The sequence below is a fragment of the Perognathus longimembris genome, chromosome 28 (genome assembly GCF_023159225.1).
Source record: "Perognathus longimembris pacificus isolate PPM17 chromosome 28, ASM2315922v1, whole genome shotgun sequence".
In the NCBI taxonomy this organism is placed as follows: Eukaryota; Metazoa; Chordata; class Mammalia; order Rodentia; family Heteromyidae; genus Perognathus; species Perognathus longimembris.
The window spans coordinates 89,083,946-89,103,590 of NC_063188.1; the positions used below are offsets into that span (position 1 = coordinate 89,083,946).

Consider the following 19,645-nt stretch of genomic DNA (forward strand, 5'->3'; position numbering starts at 1 on the left):
TAAAAGAGAGGATTGAGATAGGACAGAATGAAATTAGCTGTAAGAGGACAATATTAAGGGATCTTTGTCATGGAATTTTTGTCTATCTTTTTTCTCTTCTTTTTGTGCTGGTTCTGTGGCTTGATTTCAGGGCCTGAGTGCTGTCTCTCAGTTTTTTTTTTGTTGTTGTTTTTGCTGAAGATACTACTAATCTCCACTAAAGATTACTTAGTTGCCAAAGATATGACAAGTCTTATTTATTGCTGACACTAATGTAAAATGGTTAGGAACTATGGAAATCAGTATGGCGTTTCCTAAAAAAGTTACAAGTAGAATTTACCAGATCATATTTAGTTAAACCCAAAATGATTGAAAGAAAAACATCAAACATGTTCATACACCCCTTTTCATAGAAGCATTATTCAAAATAACCAAAAAAGTAGAAACAACACAAGTGTTTATGGATAGCAAAATGTAGTATGTACATTTAGTGAGTTATCATTCAACATTATAGAGGAGAAATACATTGATACATCCTTCAATATGAATGAACCTTGAAAATATACTAAGTGAAATGAGCTAGACAAAAAATGACAAGTAGTTTATGTTTCTACTAATAAATCTAGAATAGTCACATTTGCAAACATACAAAGTAGACTATAAGTAAGATGATTATGTCAAAACAAAATGTCATGATTCTATAAAACAAAAGAAATTAGAATGGCATTTCCAAGGGTTGTGTATGTGTCCTAGGGAAGGGGAATGAAGAGTTCTTGCCTATTGGGTTCCGTTTCAGCTTGAAAAAATGCAAAGGTTTGGAGACAAGTAATAGTGATAGTTGTATAACAATGTGAATGTACTTAATGCAAATGAAGTGGAAACCAAAAGGACTTAGGTTAAATGCTTTTTATAAAGGGAAAAAATTGTGCCTTACAGATAAATAGATGGATGGATGGATGAATACATAACTTTTCTTCAAAATTTGAAGATATTGTATAGGTTCTTTTAAAAAAATACATTCAGTATAAAGCTCCTCAAAAGATAGCATTTTCAGGTTTATAAACAGAATATTTTAGACTTGCACTCACATACATGTTAATTTATAAGCAAAAAATAAGAGATCCAACAATCAGGTTTTTAGTGAAAATTTGTTCACTCTAGCAATAAGGACATAAAAATTACTTAACCAGACCTAATATACAGAGAATAAGGCTTTTTTTTTTGGATTCTAACTAGTAAGGATGAACCCATTTCAATGTTTTTAGATGATTTAATTGCAGTATTACCTCTTTAAATTTTTAAGCACCTCCTAAAGCTGACCTAAAAGGAATTTAGTAAATTATTATAACCTATATATTTAAGTCTCTGGGACTTCATAAACATTTCCACTTGAAAGTGATAGGATTTCTTTTATGAAATTCCTTGTCAAATTTCTAATAGAATGTTAATAGCTGAAACCACTCAGAGATAGCATAATATGTTCACAGTTCAATGGATCTGTCTTTTGCTCACCAAACTTAACAAAGATGGAAACAATATAAAATGAAGAATATCAGAAAGTTTGATAAGATAAACATTTTCTTTGGTTACCACAAACCATAACGCTATCTCTAGTAGTTATCTTGGAGATCAAGCTTCATAATCAAAAGCAGGTAGTGGCAGGTGGAGCTTCTCCTCTATGGGGTAAAAATAACCACAGGTCTTTGTGAAATGGGTTAGTGGAGTTGGCCTCAATGCTAAATTCCAGGAGTCATGATTCTTAGAAGGTGAAAAATACTGACAACTGCTGCCTGAGGCTACAAAATATATGGAGTTGACTGGCAATGTTAAGCCTGAGGATACTAACATAGCCTCAGGATAGGGCTGGCCTAGAGCTGACTAACAGTTGGATAAATCCTTCACATTCTACCAGAAAGGAGGCCTAAGCCTTGATTATGTAAGACCCACATAATTGATTATCCCTATCTGAGAGGAAGGAGGCAAAAGAATTAAAGGAAGACAAAACAATGCAAAACAAAAATTATGTCCTCCTTAAGTAGTCCTCTTATCCCTAATTCTGAAATGCATAAAGCTAAGTAATAGAATCAACACTTTGAGTGCCTTACCACATAGAAAATTATGTGAAAAATTGCATAAGTTAATTAGCTATACTTACACATCCCATGCTGTACACATATTACAAAACAGGTTGTGTATAATATATAGTTTTGTCAATTAAATAATTTGTTATTTTAAAATAAAAGAAACAGAACTCACAAAGTATTAGAATAAGAACCACTTGATGATACAAATGTTGAGGCACAGTTTGACCAAGGTTACATAATAATGGTGGTTGGGCTACTAAAAGAGATAAATGCATAACAATCAAAAATGAGCAAAAATATTATGTACATAAAATAAATATAAAAATTAATCAAATTAAATAGGTTAAATAAAAATATCAAAGCAAAATTAAATCAATGACCAAATTAAACTTTAAACAGAATACTGACTTAGAAGCTAGCACTGAAATCTTGCTTCATAACAAATAAAGGAAGGAAAATACATATGGGAAGCAATTAAGTTTGTTTCAAGGTCTACTAAGATCTCCTAAACTTCATGCACTTACCAATTGGAATCTCTTTTCCAGAATACAGAGAAATATAGGGTAGCAGAGAAAAAATAGAAATGCTGAAGGACAGAATAATTGCAAATCAGACCTAGCAGGTTTGAGGAGAACATAAGGTAACTAACTCTCAATACTATAAAAATATGGCCCCCATATATTTTTATGCTTGAAATTTAGGCTACTAAGGAGACTGAAATATTTGAAGCCATCCCAAGTAAAAAAGGCTAAGAGACAAGTAATATCTTCAAAAATAGCTAGCAAAAAGCCAGGCAGGAGCCTTGCTCAAGTGGAAGAGTGTCAGCCTTGCAAACAAGCTGAGCAAGCACAATGCCTGAAGTTCAAATCCTGGTACCAGTGTGGAAAAATAAATTTCAGTCAATAAATGGGCAAATTGATAAATAACAAATTAAATAATAAATAAATAAATGGGCAATGTTGAACAGACAGCTCTTAAAAGAAGTAGCATAAATAGTTAATAGACAAATGAAACCTGTTCAAGGTATGGTGGCTCACTCTTACAACAAAGCAGTTAGTGGTAGGCTTGGGCAAAAGTGGGAGATCCTATCTAAAAACAAAGCAAAGGCAAAAGGGCTTGGGGGCATGGCTCAAGTGGTAGGGCACTTGCCAAACAGAAGCATGATTCTGAGTTCAATCCTTAGGACTGCCACCAAAAACCCCAAAAAACAAATTATACTGAAACCTCTCAACACAGTCAAAATGGCTATCAACAAGAAACAACAACAAAACCAATTCCTTTACACTGGTTATAGCATTGTAAATTATTCCAGTTACTATGGAATTCAGTATAGATGTTCCTTATAAAACTACCCTATGATAGCATTCCTATTTATATATCCTAATGACTCAAAGATAGCATATAATAGAGGTGTCTACATATCCACGTTTATTATAGTTCTGTTCACAATAATCAAGTGATAGAATCAGCCAAAATACCTACTGACACATGAATGGATAAAAGATGTCTAAGTGCAATGGAGTATTACCTAGCCAAAAAGAGGCAAGAAATAATATTGTTTCATGTAAATGGGGAGAACTGGAGATCATCATGTGAAGTGAAATGAGACAGACTCAGAAAGAAAAATATTATATTTTCACTCACATGAAGAATTTAGGAGTGGAAGGAAGGTCATGGGAGTAAAAGAGGAGATTATTAGGTATTTGGAAAGAGAAGGGGAGAGGGATATATGAAAGGGGACTAGAGGAGGAGAATGTGATCATAGAACATTATATGCATTTATACCATAATGAAATCCCCTAACTTGTACAATTAATATATAGTAATGAAATCACTAAGAACTATTTTATGCTCCTACCACAAAACATGCATATATTTACTAGCTCAAGTTAATGATTCTACAGTGTATACATATTTAAAAACACCTCAATGTATATCATAATTACATCCAATTTTAGTGGTCAATTAAAGAGAGAATAATAAGCAACACCTACATAAGTACTGTAGTGTTAATAGTGGTGCTTGAAATACTGTTGTCATTAAAATCACACCTGTGTTTTCGTACAAATGTATAATCCATATCTTTAAAATGAAGTGATTCCAGTTTTAGAAACCAAAATCCATTTTAAAACATATGTACCTCAAATATGAACTATGATATATTGAGAGAACAGATTAAGTCAGCATTTTTAAAGGACAAGATAATATATAAGGCCTGTTTTATTGGTTTTAATGGTTTATATTAAACCATTATTTCTCACAAATATTTCAAAAGGCAAAAACATTCAATTATACTTAAGATCAAGAAATATTTGGAGCACACTTTTATTTATGCTTTGTCACCAAAGGTGCACCTTTGATGGTAGAAGATGGACCTGTTCTTAAGAGTTTAATATTTTCACGGATAAAATCACGCCGAACAACTGGCATGTTGTCGTATTTCTTGTTAGTCGTATCAATTTTGGGTTTCACATTGATCAGTGGTGTGGGCTCTGGAGGTAATCCATTTATTTCATATAGCCAGTATGAATCATCTGTCTGGAAATAAAAAGGGGGGATTTTATGTGAATTTATTCAGAGATTTACAAAAATATAAGGAAATAGTTATTACAAGTAACACCTTTTTGTCACATCAGGTATGGGAAAATTACAAATTGAAAATTGCATTTATAATGAAACATTATGTGAAAGTAAACTAAGGAAAGTGTTTGGATTGACAAGAATCATTATTCACTGAAATACCTCTGCGTTATAGATGAATAAAGCATCCATTGACAGAAGGTACACTATTTGGTAAACATGAGACTATTGCCCAGAATGAGCTATAATTGATGGGAACAATACCATTCAAGATAAATTTATGTATGCAAATTTAAGTGCAACTATACAAATTACTAGTAAAATATATTGATCTCATTTATAGATTATACAAGTATATAACGTTTGGAACACAACATGAGAACTATAAGATTACTGACTATAATAAATCTCAGTCAGTACAACTTACAGAATTTATGATAAAAATCTCCATTGTTTGTGCATATCTGCACAAGACTTAGACACAACTTCTAAATCATATTTAGCTAGGTGTTCGATATAGCATTTTCTGCATGTTTATGTTTGTGTCTTAAGTGTAATTGCTTCTGCAGAATTTCCTGATGCTACACGTTTTTATATAAACTTTCTCCTCACATCATGTATGCTCAGAATATTATTCAGAGGAAGTACCAGGCCAAGTGAATACTGCAGTACATCAGACTTGATGTATAATTCAGTATCCATCAGTTGATATTGATGAAATATAAGAATTTCTCTCACATCTGGCATGGCCTTATATCTGATCCTTTTATTGTTTGTAGGAATCATGTGCTCGGAATCAGCAATTCAAAATGGAACAAACTGAGAAGCATAATACTATTGAGTTAAGAAACATTTCACTTGAATATTGAAAGATAGATTCTGGAAATTGTGCATATGTTATCATGATTTTTCCAGAACAAGCAACATACTTTATGGGAACAAAGGAGTAAATGAAAAGACATGCACTATGCTTGGCACTTAGTACTGATATGTGAGCTATATGGATAGGCCCATACTCTTGCCTTTCATCTAGTGAATTCTTGTGAGAGAGTTACATACATGGAGGAATCCATACTGACATCCAGTACTTAGTCACTAGAAATAGGAGCTACAAGAAGGAGCCCGTACCATTGGAAATAATGAGCTATAAAGACATTATTTTTAAAGTCCCACTGACATTTCCTACATTTTATTGAAGATTCTAAGTTTATAAAAAGTGATATGGAATGTACTAATATATACATCCAATTTAGGAACCACGTTCATGCTCTTTTATCTAATAAGCCATAAAATAATAAAGAAGCTTGTTTCATAAAATAAATATTAAATAGTGCAGTTTTTACCTGTGATTAAAATTCTAATCCAACTGTGAATATAAAAATTACTTAAGTTTTTACAAAAGCATTTTAAAGGTATAGTTTTGTTTTCTACTCCCAATCAACCTTTGTAATTTGAAATCGCAATAGAAAGTAGAAGCAATTTAAGAAATAATAGTTCCATGTCACAGGGCTTCAAAGAATCTACATAGATTATTGTAAAAAAAATGTCAAATTGGAGTTCAAGCCCCACGACTGACAAAAAAAGTCTAATTGATCATTACACTCTCTGAACAATTATTCAAAAAGTTAAAAAAAGCTATTCTTTTTCGTAAAGAAGAAATACTTATTTTTAAGTAGTATCTCTGATTTAAAAACAAATGAGACAAAGCCGCAGGGCACGGGTGGCTAATGCCTGTAATGCTAACTAACTTGAGATCTGAGGTTGAAGTTCAAAGCCAGCCCTGGCAGAAAAGTACATGAAACTCTTATCTCCAATAAACTATTCAGAAAAAGGCTGAAGTGTCCCTGTGGCTCAGGTGGTAGAGTGCTAGACTTGAACAGAAGAAGGCTCCCAGACAGTGCCCAGGCCCTGAGTTCTGGCCACAGGAGAGGCAAAGGAAGAAAGAGGGAGGAGAGAGGGAGAGAGGGAGAGAGGGAGAGACGAGGGAGGGAGAGAGAGGGGGAGAGAAGAGAGAGGGAGATGGGGAGAGATGAGAGAAAGAAAGAGAGGGAGAGAGAGAAAGAGAGAGAGAGAGAGAGAGAGAGAGAGAGAGAGAGGACTGCATGGAGTGAATGACCAAAGTTATATTACTAAATACATGTTACTAATGGAAAAAATGTAATTATAATTATGCACTAGGAGATATGGCAATCCATATCCTTAAAGGGTTTCCATTTAATATGTGCTTCAACTTTCAATCTATTGTTAATGTTTGTACCTCTTTGACTCAGCAAGCTCCCCTGCTGGTTCCAGAGTATTAACAGTCATTGAGCGCATTCTTCAGACAATGATTAGAATTGCGACAAGTGTTGTATAAAACCAATAGTTTCACAGCTGTCTAGAATGTGAAAATTCTGAGATATGCATTCTGCACTCTTTCCTAGTGATCTCTGATAGGATTAATGTCCAGTTGTTCACAGATGCTTTGATAAAGCCCTCTCTATTGACTTCCTTCCGCTCTGTATTTTCTATACTGACTTTTCTATATTTATTTCTTCACATCATCCGATATCTACTAGGCTACTTATATTTGAATTATTATTTGAAGATATGTTTTTAAGGAAATGCAAACCAAAATATTTACAATACCTTTTCCCATTGTTTGATGTTAATGAAAAGATTTCTTTAAAATCAATGTATTTATACATATAATGCCTATATGTGGTTATACCTCTAGTTTTATTTTGCAGAATTTATATATAAATAAAACTATACATATGATATATATCATGTTGCTCCATAGAAAAATTATAATTTTACATGAATACAAAGAAAGCACATGTTTGATGTTGGATAATCCTGATCTCATATTTTAATAAACCAAGATTTATCATGCTCACCTTGAAAAATTAAAAAAAATTAATTTCTATGGTGTTTTGGCAGTGCTACTATAAAATAGTCTGGACAAGTTCCCTAATTGGAAAAGAGATTTTTAATCATTGTAAATATAATTTATTTGATTTTTTTTTTTTTGCCAGTTCTGGGCCTTGGACTCAGGGCCTGAGCACTGTCCCTGGCTTCTTTTTGCTCAAGACTAGCACTCTGCCACTTGAGCCACAGCGCCACTTCTGGCCATTTTCTATATATGTGGTGCTGGGGAATCAAACCCAGGGCTTCATGTATATGAGGCAAGCACTCTTGCCACTAGGCCATGTTCCCAGCCCCAATATAATTTATTTGAATGAGTACAAATTTGCTATGATATCTGTATCTGCTATGATATCATCTATGATATTTAGCTATTAAGTTGTTCCCATAAATCATTTTAATTCCAAATGAAATACAATAGAAAGAATATTTTTGAAAATATTGATTTAATTATTGAAATCATATTTTTGTGTTCTGGTACAGGGCACATTTTCATAATGGTTGTTCCTCTGTACTGATGGGAAAGTTCTGTATGTCAGTTGTGGGTTTTTTTTCACTCTCTGTTTTTAGAGATATGATCTCACTATGTAGGCCAGAGTAGCCTCAAACTCAAGATCTTTATGCTTCTACCTTCTCAAACTCGAGATCGTTCTGCTTCTGCCTAATCAAAATATAATTTGCTAAAAAGTATCAGTCTTAATTTTGTCCCTGTATATGCATTATAAAATAAAGCTACTTCTGACTAAAAGAAAATGATATAAATAGATCACATAAAACTCCACCCAAAAGGATCAATTATGCCAATAGTAATTTAACTTTCAAATAGATACAGGAAGCTAGGCATATTTTTGGTAAATATTGCTAAATATATAACTTCTGAGATAATCTGTTTGTATTGGACAAAATGAGCATCATTTTAATTTTTAAAAGATTTCAAAGATGTTATTTAATCACTTTAGAGTAAACAAATATCAGTGCAGGCAGTGAGAAATGTACAACAGAGAAAAAGAGGTTTAACCATATTTTCTAGATTGAACAGACTCTTAGTAAGGTATAAAAATAGAAATAATTTTGTCAAACAATATTCATGACATTTCCTCTGCTTAAGTAATGATGAATTTTTGTGCTTATGGCACTACCTAATTACTGTTTGATTTAAAAGTCTAGAAATCATTTTGGCACCAAGAATCATAGGTTGACAATACTCTCTTTGTGTCTGTGCTACTGAAAGGCAACTGTAGCAATAGTTATCTTTCCACCATTAACTAGAACACTGTCTTTAGCCTTCTTATGAAATATGTGTGAAATTTTATGCTGTCATTGTCCTTAACAGGACAAAATTTCAAAATTGCACATAACTGTTCACAAAATGCTCACCTTCAGAGCCTAAATGGCCCACTTTACATCATGTTATTCATTTTCAATTCAAAGAAAAATTTTCCTTCTATTTCATTTTTTAATTTTTTTTTCAAAGTTTTAGCAAGGATTTAATGTAGCAGAACAAGTATAACAAATGAGAAAAAGAGAAAAAAACATTTTCTGCTTAGGGCTTGGGGGGTTGCTCCTGTGGTTCAGCATTTGCCACATGAATCCCTGAACTCAAATTAAAGTATTTGCCCAAACCAAAGTCTGTTCTCATACAGATGTTCCTAAGGTCTGTATAAATTTAGAATTATATAAATATAAAATGTTTGAAATCAGTAAATTAAAATTATATGTGACTATACAGATAATCTATAGGAGCTATTTGTCTCTTCTACATTTAGATAACCTAGAACTGGAAAAACTCACTACATTTAAATTCATTTGCTAGACAAAAAAGAAAATAATGTGAAGCAATATTGTTATTTAGATGTGTTTGTTGGGGGTAATCTTTTTCCTTAGTTCCCTTCATTCAGTAAAAGTAACATCTGTCTAGAACTCACCTGTATTACCAATGTTGCTTTGTATTTCTTACTGTACATTCGAGGTTTAAATCCCACAACAATGAGGAGCCCTTTAGTAAAAAAAGGTGGAAGTTTTCCAGTCTGAGGTCGAACAAAAAATTCTGGATCACTACCAGGCAGGAAGTGTGCAGTGAATGGTTCAAAAAATCTGGGAAAAAACATGAATATCAACCTGTCAAATTTATTATGTCATCCTATTTGAAAGAACTTCATGAATAGAAGATGAATCCTGCTTCAATATACCTACAGTTAAAAAATAATTCTGGCTGCTTACAGAATTAGACTGAGGAGGCACTTTAAAAATGACTAACATACAACAGCAAATTAAATCCTAGAGTTTCTGAAAAATCATATCCTATGTCATAGTGTTCCAAGATGAAATACTGCCCCTCTAAAAACTGTCAAAAGTCAATGTTAGAAATGAAAAATTCCCCATTTGTAAATAATTTCATATATAAAATACCTGGCCAGTAAAGCTATCACAAAACCTTGTGTTTCTACTGCTATTTCAATATGATATATGCTTATGCTCTTTTAGCTATCTACTTGTTTAGTAAGATGAAAACACTTTACATTAAAGATTTTGGGAAGGATCAGTTGGAGGCATAGCTCCTGCCTAGTAAGCTCAAGTCTTGAGTCCGAACCTCAAGGCCGAATCAATCAATCAATCTATCTATCTATCTATCTATCTATCTATCTATCTATCTATCTATCTATCTATCTACCTACCTATCTACCTACCTACCTATCTATCAGTGCCACTTCTGGCTTTTTCTGTTTATGTGGTGCTGAGGAATAGAACCCAGGGCTTCATGTATACGAGGCAAGTACTTTACCTCTAGGCCATATTCCCAGCCCCTGCTAGCTTAATTATCACATGTGAACCTGTATGTAGCCCTTCCCCAGCCTCTAACTCCAGACTTGGCCACCATACACAAGCCCAGAGCTCCACTCTGCCACCACATGTTATCTCTAACATTTTTTCTTACCCAAGAGTGACAACACTGATGGCTGTCCTGATCCCTTACCTTTGACCCCAGAGGCACCACTAAGGACTCTAAGAGCCATAATAGAGATCTAGATCTTTTACAACTCTTGTCTGCAGGCATCATACAGTTATTGATGTAAATCTCAGCTTTTTCACCTCTTGAGACATCGTTTTCTTAAGGTCTAGAGGCACCGTTTGCCACTCTACTTAACACCCTACACCTCTACATCCATGCTGTAGCATGCTTGCACACACTGTCACCAAACTGAATGTATTTTTTTAAACCAGCGCCAATTCATAATGTTTGGAAGAGGTGACAGCTACTTGAATGGACACTTTTGTAAAGGCTAAAAGTATTATGAAGAATCAGGGAAACACAATAGTACACAAGGAATGACCCCTCTCCAATTGGAGATTCAGGAATTATTTGGTAAATAATTCAAAATAATTTCCCTAAAGATTCTGGGTGAACTAAAATAGGACATGTATAATGAAGTCAAAGAAATTAAGAAAACTACCAGAAACAAGCAAGAAAAGAAATATATAAGAGAACCTAGGAACATAATTATTAAATCTAAGAATATAATTGAGTTTCAGTAGAAGACTAGATAAAACAGAAAAAAAGAATTTGTATTAAAAATGAAATTGGAAATGATCCAGTCAGAGGATTAAAAAGAAGCATAAAAATAATGAAAAGCCACGAGAGATAGCATGAAGAAAGCTAAATTGTGCATCTTAGTTTTGATGGAAAAGAGAAAGAGAAAAAAAGACCAGAAGTCTTATAAGAAACAAAAATAGCTGAACACCTCCCAAATCATTGGGAAGATAAGATCATCCACTGAAGCTCAAAGATCAACAGACAATGCTAACTCAAAATATTTCACCAAGGCACATTTTTTTAGTCAAATTATAAAAGATACACAAAAATTCATATGTTTTAAGTAATAGGAAAGAAAACCTTATCCTCCCAAACTGAATTCCAACAAAGCTATCTGTGGACCTCTTAGTAGCAACCAGGCAGACCAGGATACACAGATATGCTTGAAATGCTGAAGAAAAAATAAGTGACTTTGTTAATCATAGACACTTCAATTACCAGAATTGTCCTTCAGAGATGAGAAAAAATAAATTTTAATTAAGAAAATATCATAAGAGGCAAACAGTCCCATCATTATGTAATGATAAAAGGGTCAATTAAACTAGTGGATAAAACCATTGTAAATATATATATGAACCAAAAACTAGAAACTGAATATTGAAAGAAAATATTAAAAGACCTGAAGAGAAAAATAGCAAAATAACAATAGTAGGAGACTTTGAGACCCTGTTTTCAACAAGATATGCATCATCCAGACTGGAAATGGAATCACTGAACTTAAACTACACTTTTAATCCAATGGACCTAATGTAGATACAGATCTTTTCATCTAACAGCAGCAGAATATGCATCCCTCTCAAGGATACATAGGACTGTCCTCTGGGATAGATACTCTGATGACCATGAAATAAGTTAACAAATTTAAAAACATTGAAATTGTCTCAAGTATCCTTTTCAACCAGACCAGCATGAACACAAGAATAACAGGAAGAATTTAGGAAATTTTACAATCACGTGGAAACTGAATACACTTCTGAACAATCAATACGTCAAAGAAGAAATCAACATCTCACACACACACACACACACACACACACACACACACACACACAATATTATTCATTCCTGAAGAATGGAATCACATCATTTGTAAGAAATTAGATGGAACTGGAGCTCATATTTACTGGAAACAAATTATCTCCTGTTCTTTTTCTTGGTGACAATAGCATCAAGCATAATAGATAACTGTATCTGAAAAAATATTCCTTCCTATATGTGAGTGACAAGGTTGTTGCAGCAATTTTCAAAGGTAAAAGTAATTGTATTCAGAAAAATGAAATAGCTGCTCAGATAAATATTGACTAGGAAGTTGGTACTAATGAAGAGAGAAGAGATACATGATTTCCAAAGAGGGGAAATTGTCATTAATTTAAAAGGTTTTTTAGGGAGTTAAAAAGTACGTTTTACTCTCCTATCTGGAGCATTTGAAAGCTATTTGTCTCAGTCAGTAGAAAGTCCTTGAGAGAACTGCTTGCAGTACAATTTCATCAGGCTTTATTTTTACATGTTATCATTTTTTAAAGATGGTAGTTTCATTGTTATTGTTAGGAATAAATCAAGACACGGCTGTAGCTTGAGATAGTTTATGAATCAGAGGTGGTTTAAACAACATGAGAAGTATAGTTCACAACCCATTTCTTAAATTACATGTAAGTATTTATATGCATGTTTTTACCAGCATACATAAATCCTATCAGTTTCTAAAATATCCTAATCCATCATAAATGTTAATTTTATGTGAAAATCACTATGTAGCATTATACAAGATAATTAATTTAAAAAATTGATTAGTTTGTATTATAAGGAATTCATTTATTTTAATGCGTATACTGAATCAAAACTGAGTTTCAATGAGTATCATGGGCATATGACAATATACTATTATTTTACAAAATTTAGGCCATAGGTCTTTTGTAATTTATAATGTTCATTCAGTTTAAGTTTGTTATGGTTGTTCTGTTTTTGTAGAGAGGATCTTGCTATGTAGCATAAGCTGTTCTGGATCTTGAGATCTACCTGCTTTAGACTCCAGAGTGTTTGGATTAGTTAGTTTATTCATTTTAAAGAGACATATTTTAATATTATTGCAAAAGGCAGATACGAGTAAAAAGTAACATTATAAAACCAAAATTTACAAGTATTATTTACTACTAATCATTTATATGCAAACAACCTATGTTTTCATTCTTTGATCTCTGTAATGTTTTTAATCTTAGTTCTTCAGAACACTTTGCAGCTCTGAATCATTATGCTTAAAATTATTCCCTTGACAAACATTGGTCCTTTTAAATAATGAAAACTTATAAAGTGCCTCCCTTGTGCTAGTCTCCTCTTTACTTAGGGACACAGTGTTTTACATATTTAATGAAGGTTATAGAGAAAATCACCAGCATGTGGCTTGTATGAATTTTCTCTCTTCCCTTTCTCTCCCTACATCTCCAGCAAACAAATAAGTTGTATAGACATAAGGGTATGAAGGCTCATTTCTCTTCACAATTTATTTTACTCTTAATCTCTAAAGAAAAGATTAAAATAGCTTTAATTCATGGGGAAGTACTTGATTTTTAAAAACGAGTTTCTATCTGTTTTATTAGTCCATCTTTTTTTCTCCTAAATCCCCACTAGTTTTCTAGATCTTTAGAATGGCTTGAGATTTACAGTGTCTCTGTTTGTATACAGTCTGTCCACAACTGGATAAAAAGCTGAATATATTCAGTTATATCACTGGGTCACTTAAAATAAAATTTAAAAGGACTTGGCATAGGGCAATAAGTAGTTTCAAAGTGTCCTAGAAAATTAACATATAAAGAGAAAGTAAATTCATTCCTTTCTGCAGATTGGTTATGTTAGCCACTATGATCTGAGTCTTGCTACTCAGACTACCTGCTAGTGACAGTATCTAAGAAGATGTAGAGAGAAAGCCTCATGTTTTCCAGTTGAAAATTGTTGCCTATTCTCCCTTTTTTATATCTAGACAAGCGTAATGGCTGCCTCATAACCACAACAATGCAACATAAGTGACACTGTAGAATTTTCAGGCTTTTCAATGTCAAAATGTCATACAACTTCCATCTAGGTCTCTTGGAATGCATACCACCACCATTTCTAAGGTTCTAGCCAACAATCAGCATAAACTCTCAGTCATGAGAGGAAGCCATTTTTTATCATCCAATTCTATTAAGCCTTCACCCAACTGCAGACAGGGCCAACATGATTGTCACTGAATGTAGAACCCTAAGTCATTAACATATGCCAAATTTCCCTAAATCTACTCACTAAATGCTCTTATTGAGAATAACTTTATTTTCTGTTGAATCTTTAAAATGAAGGGACATATTATTACCAACTCAGAAACTAAGCTGAGGAGGCTCAAAATCCATACTTTAGAAAAACCTTTTGCTGTTAATATTTGGTTTCTCTTTAATTCTAAACACTGTGTATCAAAGTTCAGTATAAGAGAGTTCAAAACAAAAATGTTTATTTGTTTATCACATTTTAAATACATCTGTCATATATGACTTTATATCCTAGAATTTATGGTAGATTTATTCATTCCTTTAGAAGTGTTTATTGGAATCCAATCAAGTAGATTTATTTTAAATTACCACTGAGGTTTTCCTTGAATTCAATACTGGCAGAAATACATCAAAATTAAAAAGTCTATCAACTATTAAAGAAAATATTAATAATACTAACTAAAATGATCTTAGCATTGATTGTAATGGAGCAAAATGGTTTTCTTTGTTTTTCTTTTTATAATTACAAATACCAGTATTTAAGGAAGCAGACCTTATTGCATTAAAGACTCAGTCACAATTAACAGAAAACCTCAAAGACATAAAAAATGAAGTGCAAATGCAAAAGTAGATTATACAGGAATTTAAAGAAATTGGCTTTGTAATTGCCTCATTTTTCTTAAAAAAGTTGCATGAAAATATAAAGTCATACTCCAAGGGGAATCAGGAAAGCAAAAACTGAACTGCAGGAAGATTGAGATAATAGACTTGACTTTTTATCATAGTAAATAGGAAATCATATATTAATTATTTATTTAAGAGAATAATGTTAATATTATGGTCAGTCTACTTAAAGTAAGATGATGTTACTCAAACATTGAGATAATGTATCACAATGGCATCTAAATTAAAGTGGAAATGCAAAATAGGATAAGCCTATTTCCTGTTTCTGATGGTAAACATGGTTCTTAGTCTATGTCTCCAGTTAATTTGCAGACACTTTCCAATTAGAAGCAAAGACAAAGTAGACTAATGAAAATAATTTATTTTTCAATTTAGAAAGAAATAATCATGATGATCTTTATTGAGTTTTCCTGTGTCATACAAAATTTTGAGACTTTTCTTTTTGATTATAATATCTTATAACTGCAGTTTGAATTACTTAATTGCATCTGTCAAGAACAATCACAAGTGAAGTGATGAAGGACTGAACTTGTGTTATTTTCATTTCAAATGATTAAATTCCTATGTTTTCATTAAAATAAGGGCAGAATAATATTATAGAATGGTTTACAGTAGCACAATATAACTAGATTACTGTGAACTCTATGAATTATTTATTTTCTACAATCAAGAATGAAGATAGTTTAACTCACTAATACAAATTATAAAATAAATTCACATTCTCATGCTTTAGAGGGAATCTATATTTAATTTTCACTTATATGTAAAATGTATCATGTAGACTATTTAAAACAGTACTAATAACTAATGTTCAAAGCTTAAGTGTTTGGCAGACCAGATATGTGTATGTAATGATGAAGGAAAATTGACTTCTGGCTCAAGAGGTAGCATTCCAAGAGTAAACAGGAATGACAATCAAAGACACAGTGAATTACTTTTCTAAGAGCAAACAAGAATGACAGTAAAAGAGGAATTCTTCTTCTTTTTTTGCTTCGGATTGTATAAAGAACACATGAAATCTGACCAAACTGGGAATGTATACCCAGATCAAGGAGTAAAAATGTTTAAATTACTAGAAGAACAGAGATTTAATCATGTCCATAACTATGTGTCAGTCCTTTAAATATTTCTGAATATTCTAATACACAATTCATTTTGAACAAATTACATATATGTGTATGTGTGTGAGTGTGTGTTTGTGTGTGTGTGTATGTGTGTCATGGCTTCATGCAACAAACAAGGCTATACACCATTTTTAAATGACTAATCTTTAAAAAGGTTTAAATTTTTTTTGAAATCTTTGAGTAGAAATAGTAAATATGTATAGAAAAAACTATTTTCCAGAAACCTAAGAAATATATAAGCATTCAATTTTATATTTAAGTATACTTCAAGTAAGCTTTCCATTATCAATTGATAGAACTCTTTGAACGCTAATTCAGAAAAGAAAACAAAAGAATTGATTAATATAGTCAATTAGCAGGCTATAATAGATATGGTAGAACACAGAACATTATTCATCTATCCATGGATTCTTCATTAGAAACAAGTTACATAAAAGCATGAATAATTAAAATTATGTAGAGTATGTTTGCTGACAAAATGGATTAAAACTAAAAATCAGTAAGAGGGATTCAACAAATCTTCAAATATTTGTAAATTAAATGACACTGTAAATAACTCATGTCTCCAAGAGGAGGTATCAAAGAAAAATTTAAAAAATACATTTAAAATAGAATGAATCTGAAAATATATAGTATTATAATATGTACACAGTAACATAAATATTAAAGCCATACAGTGCAACTAAATCAGAATCCACGGAGTATGTCACAGTTGTAAATACAATAGGACAAAAGGAAAGGTTTCAAAGAAATAATTTAAACTCTTGCTTTACAAAACTAGAAAACAAAGATCAAAGTACATCCACAGCAGGTAAAGAAAGAAAATAAGAATGAAAACTAAACTGAAACAGTAAAAGTACAGAAAATAAGAGCTAGTACTTTGAAAAATTCCCTCCCCCCGAGTGGACAAACCTCTAACACAAGAGGTAGTGACGAAAGAAAGGAAGGTGCAAAGACAAGATCTCTCTACATATCAATGGAAAAATAACACAATGTTATGCACAACCCAACATACATAAGTTTTTAAAATTCAGAAGAAATGAAGTGATTACTTGAAAAGCACAAACTGTCCTAACTCATATAATTTTAAATAACGAATCTGTCTAAGCCAGTTTTTATTTTTCTTTATAACTGGTTTTTATTTTAAATTTTTTTTTTTTTGTCCAGTCCTGGGCCTTGGACTCAGGGCCTGAGCACTGTCCCTGGCTTCTTCCCGCTCAAGGCTAGCACTCTGCCACTTGAGCCACAGTGCCGCTTCTGGCCGTTTTCTGTATATGTGGTGCTGGGGAATCGAACCTAGGGCCTAGTGTATCCGAGGCAGGCACTCTTGCCACTAGGCCATATCCCCAGCCCCTATTTTAAATTTTTGTTTGTTTTGTTTTTTGCCAGTCCTGAAGCTTGAACTCAAGGCCTGAGCACTGCTCCTGGCTTCTTTTTGCTCAAGGCTAGCACTCTACCACTTGAGCCACAGCGCCACTTCTGGCTCTTTTCTATATATGTGGTGCTGAGGAATCAAACCCAGGGCTTCATATATACGAGGCAAGCCCTTTACCCCTCGGCCACATTCCCAGCCCTATTTTTATTTTTTGGAACAGGATTTCATTGTTAAGCTGAGGCTGACCTCAAACTCTTGATCTTCCTGCTTCTGCCTACTGAGTGGCCAGGATTACAAATATGGTTACCATGCCAACCTTTCATGTAAGTTTTAAAGTAGATATAAGTTTAAAAGCTTGTGTAAATGCAGTTTTCAAACCCAGATGATACTTGGCAGTGCTGAGGATCAAAACCTAGAGCCTAGTATTTTATAGGGAAAGATTCTATTACTTGATGCGCACCTCTTATCCTTTTGTTTTAAGAAGGGAGGACGAGGAGGGGGAGAGAAAGGTGGAGTGCGTAAATTTGATCTGGATACATCAGAGGCATGTCTTGAAGTGTGACAAGAAACCTCCTGCAAGTAATAGAATTTAATAAGAAATCTTTAAAATAGTTTTAATTTGTTGCAGGTGTTGAACCAGTTTTGCCAGCACCTTGCACCAAATCAATTCCAAATGGATCAAAGACCTCGAAGTAAAGTCAGATACCCTGAAAATACTACAAGAAGGAATAGGAGATACACTTGGGCTCCTTGGCACAGGACAAAACTTCCTTAATAAAGGCCCAGAAATGCAACAAATCAAAGAAAGGTTGGACAAATGGGACTGCATTAAACTGCAGAGCATCTGCAGGGCAAAGGACATAGCTTGCAAGATAAACAGAAAACCCACAGATTGGGAGAAGATCTTTACAGGCCATACAACAGACAAAGAACTCATATCTAAAATACATGCAGAACTAAAAAAAATTAAATTCCTCCAAAGCAAATCAAAGAACCAATAGCCCCCTCAACAAGTAGGCTAAAGACTTAAAAAGAGATTTCTCTGATGAGGAAATGAGAATGGCCAAGAGACATATGAAAAAGTGCTCTACATCACTGGCCATAAAAGAAATGCAAATCAAAACAACACTGAGATTCCACTTCACCCCAGTAAGAATGTCCATTATCAGGAAAACTAACAATAACAAATGCTGGAGGGGATGTGGCTAAAAGGGAACACTACTACATTATTGGTGGGAATGTAAACTGGTTCAGCCACTCTGGAAAGCGGTATGAAGGTTCCTCAGAAGGCTAAACATAGAGCTCCCCTAAGACCCAGCAGCCCCACTCTTGGGCATCTACCCAAAAGATTACAAACAAGACCACACTAAAGCCACCAGCACAACAATGTTCGTCGCAGCAAAATTTGTCATTGCTAAAATATGGAACCAACCCAGATGCCCCTCAGTAGACGAGTGGATCAGGAAAACGTGGTACATATCCACAATGGAATTTTATGCCTCTATCAGAAAGAATGGCATTGCACCATTCGTAAGGAAATGGAAGGTCTTGGAAAAAATTATACAAAGTGAAGTGAGCCAGATCCAAAGAAACATGGACTCTATGGTTTCCCTCATAGGGAATAATTAGTACTGGTTTAGGCTAGTCACAGCAGAGGATCACAAGAGCCCAATAGCTATACCCTTATGAACACATAGATGATGCTAAGTGAAATGAACTCCATGTTATGAAAATGAGTGTTTTATTACCATTGTAATTATTTTCAACATTCCATGTGAAATTATAACTTTTTTTTGTTCCTCTTGTATCCCCTTCCTGTGGTTTTGCCCGCGTTATCACTGTATCTCATTTGAGTACCCTGGATACTGTATATACTTGTATTGGAACTGGGGAAGGGAAAGGGAATATCAAAATAGAGGGAGAAAGGATAAAAAGACAAATGACTCCAAAAGCAATATTTACAAAACCAACTGAACAACTCTTGGGGGAGAGAGGGGGAGGGGGAGGGGGGAAAGAGAGAGGAGGTAACAAGTTGTACAAGAAATGTACCCACTGCACATCACCTTGACAATAAATAAATAATT

At 33.4% G+C, this 19,645-nt stretch overlaps 1 protein-coding gene across 1 annotated transcript in view; it reads right to left on the reverse strand.

Moving 5' to 3' along the window:
* Positions 1 to 4,388: 4,388 nt before the first annotated feature.
* The window catches only part of Cfap47 (cilia and flagella associated protein 47), a 205,726-nt gene continuing 190,469 nt past the window's right edge, over positions 4,389 to 19,645 (reverse strand). The window contains exons 66-67 of the mRNA XM_048335454.1: positions 9,476 to 9,644; positions 4,389 to 4,601 (exon numbers count right to left, since the gene is read on the reverse strand). Of these exons, the coding sequence (XP_048191411.1) occupies positions 4,389 to 4,601; positions 9,476 to 9,644 (382 nt within the window). The remainder of the gene's footprint in view (positions 4,602 to 9,475; positions 9,645 to 19,645) is intronic.